This window comes from Nannospalax galili, unplaced genomic scaffold (genome assembly GCF_000622305.1).
Source record: "Nannospalax galili isolate Female #2095 unplaced genomic scaffold, S.galili_v1.0 scaffold382, whole genome shotgun sequence".
NCBI lineage: Eukaryota > Metazoa > Chordata > Mammalia > Rodentia > Spalacidae > Nannospalax > Nannospalax galili.
The window spans coordinates 117516-130156 of record NW_008348685.1 but is presented as its reverse complement, the minus strand read 5'-3'; the positions used below and the strand labels follow the sequence as shown (position 1 = coordinate 130156).

The 12641-nt window shown below is 43.1% G+C and overlaps 1 protein-coding gene across 5 annotated transcripts in view; it reads right to left on the bottom strand.

The window, feature by feature from the left end:
- The window catches only part of LOC103744244 (T-cell immunoglobulin and mucin domain-containing protein 4), a 44596-nt gene extending 34435 nt beyond the window's left edge, over nt 1-10161 (bottom strand). For 4 of the 5 annotated variants that reach the window (XR_003851537.1, XM_017801316.2, XM_017801317.2 and 1 more), the window contains exons 1-5: nt 10081-10161; nt 5735-6076; nt 2965-3237; nt 451-534; nt 113-193 (exon numbers count right to left, since the gene is read on the bottom strand). Coding sequence is in view for 4 of the 5 variants with exons in the window: in XM_017801316.2 (XP_017656805.1) it covers nt 113-193; nt 451-534; nt 2965-3237; nt 5735-6076; nt 10081-10138 (838 nt within the window). In the remaining variant the exon portion in view is untranslated. The remainder of the gene's footprint in view (nt 1-112; nt 194-450; nt 535-2964; nt 3238-5734; nt 6077-10080) is intronic. The other variant, XM_029569807.1, reaches the window with a different exon arrangement.
- Between the last annotated feature and the right edge of the window lie 2480 nt (nt 10162-12641).

Sequence of the window (12641 nt, the reverse complement as noted above, 5' to 3'; positions counted from 1 at the left end):
TGGAGCCACAATGGAGCCAGTGTGGTTGGTTCCCAGACACACAGACAGGCAAATGTCGATTGTTCCCATGGCCAGAGCCAAACCTCTCAAAGAGCAGATGGAGCTCCCTTACCTCCAGGCTGAGAAATCCTAATAGTCTTTGTTTCCCACTCCTTCACCTGGGAGGTTGATGGGAGAACCCAAGCTTTGGACCCTTGAAAAACAAAATCAGAAAACAAAGTCCTCCTGAGTGTCAAGCCCACAGAATAATAGCAGATATACTAGAGATACCATGTCCTGCTGAAGAACACCAATGATTAAAGAGGGTTCTCCCTCCTCCCTCCGTTCCCCTCCCCTTCCCTCTAAGCGGGGGGTGGGGGGTGGGGTGGGGTGAAAGAACCACAGGCCCAGCCCCAATGTCAACATGTGCAATCCAGGTGGGAGGAAGGATAGGGGGCAAATTCCACCCACCTGTAGATGTGAGCGAGGCAGGGTCCGGGGAAGCAGCCTCCGTGCTGCTCTGAGAGTCCCTTGATGGGAGAAGAGTTTCGGGTTCTGGAAAAGAAAAATGAATAACAAAAAACACTAGTAAAAAACAAGTGTTGATGGGTTTGTGTCGAGTGGTGGGGTTTGGTGCTCTTTTGGCAGTCATCTTTGTATTTATTGAGACATTTCCAGTTTTCCTCAATAACTTAATATATTTTCAGAATCAAGGAAAACAGGCTGCATTTTTATATTGTTTTAAGATGATTATTTTAAGGACTGGGAAGATGGCTCAGACAGTAGAGTACTTACTATAGAAGCAAGAGGATCTGAGTTTGGATCCCAAGGCTGCATGTAAAAAGCTGGTCATGGTGGCATGCACTGTAACCCCAGCTGAAGAGGCAGACAGGCAGGTTCCTGGGGCATGCTTGCTAGCTAGACCAGCTGGAACTTTGAGCTCCAGGCTCAGTGAGAGACCCCATCGCAAAAGTGAAGATACAGCGTGACTGAGGAAGACAGCTGGCATCAACCATTGGCATCCGTACACAGCCACCTGTATATACATGTCACACACCCAGGAGCACATCTGAATACACACAAGATAATTGCTTTAAAACCCAAAGGAACATTAAGTACCTATGAAACTCGATTAACTTAGAGTTCAATAATGTTACTGACTACTCAAAGTATAGGAGAATCGGCCAATTCAGTATTGGAAAGCTGTTTGAATTACCCAGGTCTTTGTGAGGCAGCTAACATGCCTGGGAAGCCATCGAGCTACTTCATGATGACTTTCTGATATTCTTACTCCATAATGAGAAGCATGGGGGAGCCTTAACAAGCCCCCAAGCAATAGAGCATGTCACCCAGGGATACAAGATGCAGCTTCAGGAAAAACTTGGAGAAAATATAAAGAAAGAAGGAAAGGAAGAAACGGATAGAACCGATTTGCCATCAAGGGAATTTTTACTTCTTTAATTTTTATTAGAATGTATCAATTATACATACTGTTTCATCATGACATTTCATACATGCATATAATCCATTATTATCATAGTCACTCCTTATTACCCTTTCCTGTCCCCTCCCCCTCCCAACTAGTCATCATTATACTTTCATGTTGTGTGTGTGTGTGTGTGTGTGTGAGAGAGAGAGAGAGAGAGAGAGAGAGAGAGAGAAATCCAGTGAGGTTAACCTGAGTTGTTTACAGGAGCATGGGTGATGGGTTATTAAAATCTACTAACCACCGTAATTCAATCAATCCCAAATGCCCAGACAGAGATTTCACCCCTGAGAAACTGGTCTATGACTTGAGTCTGATCTGGAATAACCTTCAGTAAGCAGATTCTGGAAGAGTCCTTAGAATCAAGTGGAGAACCCAAAATGCCGACTTTTCAAAAACACAAAGGAAAAAACAGACAGACACACACACACACACACCGAAAAAAAAAAAAAAGTTTGCAAAGCAAAACCACATACCACACACACATATACACATACGCACATACATACGCACATGCACACACACACACACACATACACCCAAAACAAAAAAAAGCAGTTTGCAAAGCCAAACTACATACCCACCACACATACACATATACACATACGCACATACGCATGCTCACACACACACACACACACACATATGCACACACACTGTTTTGGGCTACAAAACAAAATACAAAATCCACTGTTGTAGTGACAGTGAATAGACCTTTAAAAATTCTCCTCCTCTTCCTCCTCCTCCCCTTCCTCCTCTTCCTCCTCTTCCTCCTCCTTCCCTTCCTCCTCTTCCTCCTCCCCTTCCTCCTCTTCCTCCCCCTCCCCTTCCTCCTCTTCCTCCTCCTCCTTTTCTTCCTTCTTCATTTTACTTTATTTTAACACTTTTATTTTGTGCTGGGAATCAAGTCTATGGCTCTATGCATCCTAGGTAACTACAAGAGTGATTTGACTACAGTTCCCCTCAGTGCTTCAAAGTTTGAATGCTTTCAGATATATCTATTAAAGAAGTAATGAAAGTAAAGTGAGGTCGTGTGGATAGATCCTAATTCAAAATGTCTGGTATCTTTCTAAAACATTAGGACACAGAAGGACAGATAGACAGGGAAAGGACCTGTGAAGACAGGCAGAGATGCCTGTCTACAAGCCCAAGAAATGGCAGTTAGAGAAAAAAACAACTCTACTGTTAGGACCTGTGAAGACAGGCAGAGATGCCTGTCTACAAGCCCAAGAAATGGCAGAGAAAAAAACAACTCTACTGTTACCTTAACCTTGGACGTCTAGTCTCAGAACTGTGAAGAAACAAATTTCTATTGTTGAGGCTACCCAGTTTTTTATGATAGCTATAGCAAACTAACACTCATACACACACACACACACACACACACACACACACACACACAAAGCAGATCACCAACTTATTCATTAAGTAGGAGAATCCTGTTTTAAGAAAACTGAGACCTGTCTGATCAGCAGAAGGAAAGGATGGGAAATTCTCACCTGCAGTGATGACAGACCCCTCCATGAATGTTTCGGTGGTTAATTGGCCTGTGGTTTCCTCTGAGGACCTGGGCATTGTCAGGGAGCAGGTGGTTGCTGCAGTTGTGAGGGCAGAGGTGGCCTGTGTCTGAGGTGGCATTCCAGTTGTGGAGTCAAGAGTGGTCATAACTGTTGTTGGAAGCATCTCTGTCGTGGTTGTCACGTCCAAGGTTGTGGTTGGGAGAGAGGTTGTTGTTTGTCTTGTGGTTGTTGCTCGTCGTGTCGTTCCTGGGGCTGTAACAGCAGGTATGTCTCTCACCAAGTAGAGATGGAGGAGAAGGAAACAACACAGGCATATTTGTGATCTGTCCATTCCTCTCCACATCTATTGGCCTCACCTGGTCTGCTGGCACTGACCATTGTTATGTTCATTACAGCTGGGTTTCTTGCCTGCATTTCTGTCCTTACCAATTTGTCACACACTGGCTGCAGAAATTCTAAAACGCTACAAATCTAATTATGACTATTCCTTCCTTAAAACTCATATGCAGCCTCTGACTCGCAGATAAAGAACTCAGGCCTGATCTTTGGCCTGCAAAGCGCCACCAGCTCTCATCCTCTGTCTTCCCAGCCACATGCCGCTACCCCCTCGCTTCTCTCAGCCAGCTGCTCCTTTTTAACTTCTTTGACTGCAGTCATGACCTTCCAGGTGCAGGAACTTCTTCACCTGTTGGATCTTATTCTCAGTCTGACAGCTCATCCCCTTCACTAGGCTGACACCAACTCTCATGTCTCAGTGAACAGCTCACTTCTATGTAGCAGCAAGATGTCTTCTCAGCTACATGTGCTAATACCTTTTCTTCACATTTACAGAATTTTAAAAATATTTTTTTTATTTATTTATTTTTGGTCTTTTTGAGACAGGTCCTCCCTGTACCCCCAGCTGACCTGGAACTCACTATGTAGACCAGGTTGGCCTCGAACTCACAGAGATCCACCTGCCTCTGCCTCCCAAGTGCTGGGACTACAGGTGAATGCCAGCACGCCCAGCTTATTATTTTTATTTTATGTGTATGAGCATATTGTCTGCAGGTGTGTAAGTGTACCTGTGCCACGCAATATCAGGAGAGGGTGTTAGATCCCCTGGAACTGGAGTTACAGACAGTTGCTAGCCACCATGTGGGTGCTCAAACCCATGTCCTCTGCAAGAGCAGCCAGTGCTCTTAACTGCTGAGACATCTCTCTGGCCCCACTTTTATGGAACTTTATAAATACATATTTATTTGATTATTGTTGAATGTCTCTCCCACTAGAAGAAGCTTCTCCATAGGAGAATCTGATATTTATTTTGTTCTCTATTTCAAATCCAATACCTATCTATGTCTAGCACATAGTAGGTGTTCAGAAGCATTGTGTAAATGAATTGTTGCATAAGAGTAAGCCCAGGTGTCATGAAGTACACTGGCAAGCGCTTGGAACCTGAGGTAGAAGGAACTCAGATTCAAGGTCAGCCTTGGCTAATAAAAAAGTTGCAGGTCAGCCTGGGCTACATAGTGAAATATTGTCTCAAAACAACAATCAACTAACCAAAGTGAGACCAAAGTATTTGGGTAAGGGTAAGAATATAGACTCCCCCAGATATTAAAGACTGACTTCCGTCAACATCTCTCACTCCATTAACAGAATTTGGGTTCATTAGCCACAATTTACTGTCGTACTTTCGCCCTCTCCAAAAAACGCCAAATTTCCATAGGATTTAATAAAGCAGAAAGACACCATCTGTCCCCACCGAACTTCGAACTGACCCTGAGAGTACTGAGGTCAACAGTAGTCTATAAACTAATAGCTACTTATACTAGGCAAGAAAAGAGATGACTCGGGTCGGAACCATTAAATTTCAATAAGCTTCACTTTCTTATTTTGCAATAAAAGTCAGAATAATTCCTCATTTCTCACAAAGTAGTTGTAAGAGTAAAATGTATTAGTGTGTATGGAAACTCTCTAATCAAAAAGAATCGCTTCTGATTTTAGGGCACGTCAGAACCATCTGAGAAGCGTAAGAGCATAGTTCTCCATCCCTGTCTCCCAAGGTGAAGATCTGTTAGGCACAGAGTCCAAGCATCCTCCAGGTGATGCTGATGCAAGGGTAAAAGCCCAGCTCTCCTAGGGAGTGCCAGGTCAGTGCACTGAAGGTACTTACAAAATCCAACCTCAGGGTCCGTGCAGCCTTTTCTATGCAGCTCAAACTTTAGGAGTCCTACCACATCCCAAATTTGACCCAATGTGTCTAACAGTAATAAAAGGAAAGAGGGTCTGAAAAGTGCCGGGGCTGGCACCCAATGCCGTACCCTTTCCCTCTACCACGAGACACAAATTATTCATGTTCAGGCTCAGATAACCCAGGGATATCTGATTTAGTTCACACAATATTTTTTTCCTCTTATTTTGGAATCAGTCAACATGCAAGAAATCAATATAGTTTGTATAAAAATCAGGAGATCTGGAAACATTGGATCCAAATTTGTGCAAGGTGACAGTCAACACCTAGTTATATAGCAGCTGCCATCTTCAAATTGACTCTGTCTTTTATTGGCTCACTCATCTCGCTTCCCTAACTGTTCTGGCTCTGAGGGGCATGTTCCCTGCAAGTACTATGTTTGGTTCATTATCTGAAATCCAACCATCCCACTCCCTGCTCAGGTAAGCACACCCTCTTCACCAGCACACACTGAGTCTGTTAGCCACAAATCACGGAACTCGTCCCCAGACACAAGCCCCTCCATTTCCTCACCTCGCCTCAGTTTCAGGTGAATATTCCTCTTCACGTCATTGAACCAGCCAGGCACTTCTATGCGGCAGCAGTACGTCCCACTGTCATCTTCACTGGCATTTGAGATGGTCAAGGAGACATCACCTTCCTTGATAGTCCCCTGAAGACTGTATTTTGTTGACTTTCTGGAGATCATTTTTGATCCATCCGTGTGGACGAGCTCCTGGTTGCACTTGGATTTGGGACATGTGCCTTTGCCCCAGCACATGCTGTTGTGGTTGTGAGACCAGGATGAATACTGACACGGCAAAGTCACCGACTGACTCAAAACCCCTATCACAGTATCCTGTGAAGCAGATGGTGCTACAGGGGGAAATAAGAAAGCTAAGTTATGCTGAGGAAAGTCTCTCAGATGTGCTCTATCATTTTTGTGCAAATAGAGGCTACAGAGAGCAGCAGTCCATGCATTCCTTCAGCATGATTGTTGATGGGCTGGCTGGCACGTCTGAGCTCCCAATTCCACAAGCTTCTATAGCCCCAGTTGTAGACAGGTACTTCCTGAGACTCTAAACTCATCTCCATGGCAAGATTTTTCCCTGATTTAAACACTTTTATCTCTAGTACCATTCAATAAACCAAATCTCAACTGCAGAGGCCAGTCCCTACGATCCAACTGCCATACTTCAATACTGCAAATGTAAAAGCCCACTGATTCTATGAGCACAAGCAACTGTTCTAAGCTCCAGACCTCCTGTCAAAAGTTATTGAAGTAGAAGCAAAGCATGCTGTAGTTCTCAAATCCTTAGGATGATATCCTGCTCTCTCAGGGATCTGGGTCTTGGCTCTTTGTCTTCCCAGTCTACCTTCCTGTGAGAGTGTCCATTCAGTAACTCTGCTGAGTTAGCTGGTCGACTGTAAGTTATATGGCATGATCAGGAGCATCGGCGCCCCACCCTGATTCAACTGTCAAGAACATCCTGGTGTTCCACCCTAGGAAAAAGTGAGCCCGAGTCCTAAGACGCTAAGCAAAACCATATAATTCCTGAGTGCATCATAGTGGGGCTGTGAATTGGAAAGTAGAAATTTAATATTTTCTATTGCTATTCAAAAGTGGGCATGAGTTGTAAGATGCTAAGCAAAGCCAAATGCTTCCTGTATTCATTATAGCAGGCTCTTGTGATAAAAGGCCATTTCATATTTAGGCCAGCTTGAAGCCTTTCTTCACTTGGCCACAGTAGAGATACTTTGACAATTATAAATGCATTTGGAAATCTATTTTGTCCATCATAAAATCAGGAAAGAAATGAAAACTCTATCGCCGTTACTTTCAACTGTGGTAGCAACACAGCAAAAATGTGACCTACTTCCTGTGAATATTTGGTAGCTATATAAGCATAATTTCTGCTGGAGATTCAACACTTTATTTTCCTGTGCACTGTAGTAATAAAGAAGGGATCCCATTACACAGTTTTCTAAAAGACACAATAGAAAAAACTGATAAAGAAGACCACAGATAACTCATACATGAGGACACAGAAGCAGCCAATAAACTTTACTAATTAGACTGGCAAAAATTTATAACACTGGTCATACCAAGTATTGGCCAGTGTGTGAATAATCAGAGCACCCCAGACACTAGAGGCAGACTCAGGTTTCAGTAGCAAACTGGAGTAAAATGGAACTGTGAATTGGGGAAGGACAATTCGATTGTTTCTATTGCTATTCAATACACATGTGTCCTAGCTACGTCTTGGCACTGCAGCTTCTGTTACCTGCCTTAGAAAAGTGCATGTGCCTAAGGAGCCCATTTGCTAAGGTTTATTGCAGCCTCCATATGCCTGTGAATGGAATGGATAGTATGTGCATGGTGATGTCTAAACTATAGTGTGCTTGGAATTCATGGACTTCTATGTAGCTTGATAGTACTCGACAGACCTGCATGGTTGAACATGAAAATCCCCAGTCCACTCTAACGAATAGGAAGAACAGATTTTGCAATGAAACATACGATATAAGATTTCTTTCGTGAAGTGAATATATAGAACAGATGGCATCTTCTTATGGACTCTGGGCTATGAAAGCAGATGCATAACGAGTGTCTTCTGAGACAGATAGACAGCAAGCTCAGGTACCAACCAGCCCCTCTATGATGAGAGGAATGGACCGAACTGGACATACAGATGAGAAGAGATTTTTAACTTTATAACATTTCAGGTTTTACCCCCAAAGTTTTCATATTACTCATCTTGTTAAAAATTACTATAAAAGAGGAAGCAGCTTACTGTGGCAGGAAAAGCCCCATTAGGCTGACATTGTGAACGACATTCTGCTAGTTTGTGCTTTTGGATTCTTGGAGAAAAGCCACACTTTCACCATCGTAAGACACAGAGGATAATATGTGCTGCAAAAAGTGTTCTGAGGTTCATAAAGCACAAGCATCATGCAATTAGCTTCACATGCCCCATGGAATTACCGAAGCATCAGAAGGAGCCAAACATATTGGAATTTAGAACTAGGACAAGAACGTTTCCTCCAGCTATAAAAGTATCGTAGAGAAAAGGAATCATTGGGATAAAATAAGTTTCTCCTCTGGAATTACCCAGAATGGGCACAAGCTCGGTGCTGGTGCCAGCCTGGTTCAGCACTCCAGTGGGTGACTTTTACACAAAGTCCTTTCCGAATTCCAAGTCCCAGTTTTAACAACCAGAGTGAGGTTATCACTGGGCATCTCCTCAGAGCAGAGCTGCTTTTGATCTTTGCAGATTCTGAGCCATCATTCTCCTCGAGGTTGACCATTTAAATACAGGCACATTAAAAAACATAAAGAAGGAACCAGGCATAGTGGTACGCACCTGTAATTCCAATACTCAGTAGGCAGAGACTGGAGGATTGAAAACTCAAGGCAGCCTGAGCTACACAGCAAGACTGTGTGTCAAAACAAAAACAGTCAAGTAAGCAAACAAGAAACGATCAGTTCTCCAGGTTCTGACTCTTTTAAGTAAGGTTTGAGAAGCCCATTCTATCTCTGTCCTATCACAGATAGGACATATGGACACAGATTCCAGCAAATTTAAACATAACAAAGCTCTCTAAACCTCAAGTTCCCAAAGAGCTAGACTGCAGTTTTATTACATAACAAAAAGAGTGCTTGGGCCATGTATCTTGGCACACATCTGTAATCCCAGCACTCAGGAGGCTGAGGTAGAAGAAACCCAAGCTGAAGCCCAATCTGGGTTACATAGATATTGACTCAAACAAATGAATGAATGAATGGATGAATGAATGAATAAGTAAAGCACTCACACAAATCCCCCAAAGAAGGTATGAAAAGAAGAAAGACTATTTTCATTCCACAGATTGCTTCTTGAGTATCTTCTATGTACCCACGGCATCAGGTGCCTGGTTACAAGAGGAAAAACAGAACTAGCCTATTCTCTAGTAGCTGCAGAGTATCTGGGAAAGTGGAGCACCATGAGCGAGTAGTTACTATGGGTGAACTCAGCAGAAACCCCTAAGACAGACTAGATGCTGTGGGTTACCAGAGAAGCTTACCTTTACTAGAGATCTGAGTTCACCTCCTCAATGCAGGAGTGAAAGAAAGAGACAGAATGATGTAAGACACATTTGTAAAGTCAGCGTTAGTGACCCAGAGGGTTGCAGCCCCAGGCAGAGCAGGGGCTGTGCACCTCAGAGTGTCCATCCAAACTGTCCGTGCATTTGTACCTGCCAAACCCTGAAAACAGTATGCAGAAAAGATATCTCACCTTAACTAAGCACAGAGACACACACCTATAATCCTGCCACTCAGGAGGCTGAAGCAGGAGGATTATTAAGTGCTAAGAAGCTAAGGCTAGGGAATGAGACACTGTCTCACATGTCTCAAAAAAAAAAAAAAAAAAAAAAGCCAAACAGGAGGAGAGACAGAGACAGAGACAGAGAGGTGGGAAGCGAGAGAGCTCCCTTTGAAGCACCATCCCTAGCAAAGCAAAATGAAATAAAAAGCAAACAAATTCTTCTGAAAACAAAACGAATAATTAAAATTAGAACCAGGGCCCTTGGCAGAACAGACCATCCTACGTCCTGCTGTATAACACCTGCAGATGAAATAGCTTATGCTCATTCATCTGAACTCAGCCATCTTATTTCAATGTGTTTGATTAAATTGCTATTTGCAATCTAAGCATCAATTACCTCACTAGGAATCCTCAAATCTGTTTCTAGAAAAAAAAGAAAATCATATAACAAGGCAAGAAAAAAACCCTATGAACAAATGGAACTCTGGAAAGATGAGGAGGAATTTAACGGAGCCTATTACACTACAATCTGCCCTGCAAAGGGCTCTACATGGAGGGCTTCAAAATACTTACTCAGATAAAGGCACCCAAGCTCCATCACTAGCCAGAGCAGGACAGGACCCTTGGACATTTTGACAGGCGTCTGTGTGTCTGTTCAAAACCCATGCCTTATACTGTACTTACTGCTGACAGGGCTGGACCCTGTAGTTTCGCTTCTTTTTCTGCCTCATAATCTTCCCTTTCCCTCATCCTGAATGACTTCCTTCAATGTGGGATGTATAAGAAAATGTGCTGAGCACTTTTCTCCTGATAACCAGGGTGGGTGTATAAATGTGTTGAGTGATAGTGTTGGTGTCCACGCGCTTCTTGCCCATAGGTACTTCCTATGTGTGATGAACATCCATCTGTGTGTACATGCTTGTGTGTGTGTGTGTGTGTGTGCGCGTGTGTGTGTGCACGTGCGTAACATGTGCACAAGTCACATTCATCCTGTCGTGATAAATGCAATGAAGTCTTCCTCATGGTGGTCAAAGTAAAGTTAGGCTGGAATTTGGCTCCATTGGGTTCCCACTCACCCTGAATCCCTGCCCTCTCAATGGTAAAAGAAAAGCAGGGTATAATCAATCACCCTTAGTACCCCAAACTATTAGACTTCTTTGGGAAAGGGAAGAAGAGCCTCTGTAGAAGAAAGAAGCTTTACTGTGGTGATTACAAGAGACACTCAGCAGCAAACAGACCAAAGATCAACACCACCACTTGATAATGAAGCCTGATAGAGAAAAGCGCAAAAGATAGGTTGTGGGGCAGGGAGATGGCTCCATGGGTAAACGCACTTACCATCAAGTCCAAATACTTGAGTTCAATCCCCCCGGGACCACATAGCGGAAAGAGAGAACCTGTTCTTGAAAAGTTGTCCTTTGGGGGTTAGAGAGTTGGGTCAGTAGTTAAGAGCACTGACTGCTCTTGCAGAGGACCGGGGTTGGATTCCCAGCATCCACATGGTGGCTAATAACCATCCATAACTCCAGTTCCAGAGGAATCTGATGCCCTCTTCTGACCTCTGAAGGCATTGCATGACATGAGTGCATTTACACACATGCAGCCAATACATTCATGCACATAAAATAAAATAATAAAATGTTTTTTCCAAAAAAGAAAAGCTGTCCTCTGACTTCCACACACATGCCATGGTGTACTTGCGCGCGCACATGCATGCACACGCACACACACATACACACTAAAATTTAACCATATTTTTTAATATGCTCAAGCTGTGAACCAGATGACAGGGCCTGAACCAGAGGATTTCATAGTCCTTTGGAATTCTACAGACACAATGATACAACCAATGTTACTGAATGAGGCAGAGGAAGAATCAGGCCAATCTTCATTGACCTGGCACTCTGCTAAGTTATATATTATATTGTTTAAGTCTCAAAACTCTAGAAATAGATATGAATTTTCCCATTTAATAGACAAGGAAAAAATGAAGCTCAAAGGGTTAAATAAATTACTCACTATGCACAGTATAAAAGTTGCCAAAATAGGACTCAACCTCAGAACTTGCTGATTGCAAAACCTACGTTCTTAATCATCACATCTTCTGATCTTGACCCTTAGGGAAAGGCATGCTTAAGACCAAGGCTAACCTGCCCAGCATGGAAAGAAAATTTGAGGATGCACAAATGTGTTAATATTTTTTCATAAAAATCCTCATTTGATTATAACCAGTTAGCTGAGATGCAATTAACTGTGCTCATGTTGTAAACATATAAATATCAAGAAAGGATCTACACTCAGAGAAACTGTCAGATAGGAGACAGAGATGAAGTAGGAGAGTCGAGGCTGGAGAGATGGCTCAGCAGTTAAGACCATTGACTGCTCTTGCAGATAACCCAGGTTCAATTCCCAGCACCCACATAGCACCTAACAACTGTGCATAACTCCAGTTCCAGGGGATCAGATGCCTTCCTCTGACCTCCACAGGCACTGCACAACATTAGTGCACTTACATACGTGCAGGCAATACACTCATACACAAAAAACAAAAATAATAAAAAATAAATTAAAAAAAAGAAAACAAGCAGAGTCAGAGAAAATCTTCCCATGAATGCCCACAGACAGCAGGATGCTTTTCCTGCTCTGTCCTTCAAGAACATGGGAGAGTGAGCGTTACTCTAAAGGAACAGAATTTATAAAATGTTTACAGGTATTGACATTTGAGGTTCTACAAATACCAGCTAAGTAGCATTCCTCCATGTCTCCACTTCAGTTTCTGCAACAAGATTCCTGCCTTGAGTTCCTGCTTTGACTTCCCTTGATGAAGGGCGGAACTATTAGCTGAAATACACCGTTTCCTCCCTAAGTTGGGTCTGGTCATGATGTTTATCTCAGCAACAGAAAGCAAATGAGAGCACCACCCAATACTCCTTCGGTAAGGTCAGGAGTACATGACCCCAGCTATGGACAGAGAATTTGTAATTTGCCTTAGTTGTGTCACTTTTAGATATGAGTAGATGACCAAGGCTCACCAAACACTTGAAGAAAGACTAGCTTGAGCAAGAGATAAAGACAACCAGGGAAACTTTAAAGCACTGACTGCTCTTACAGAGGACCCGAGTTCAATTCCCAGC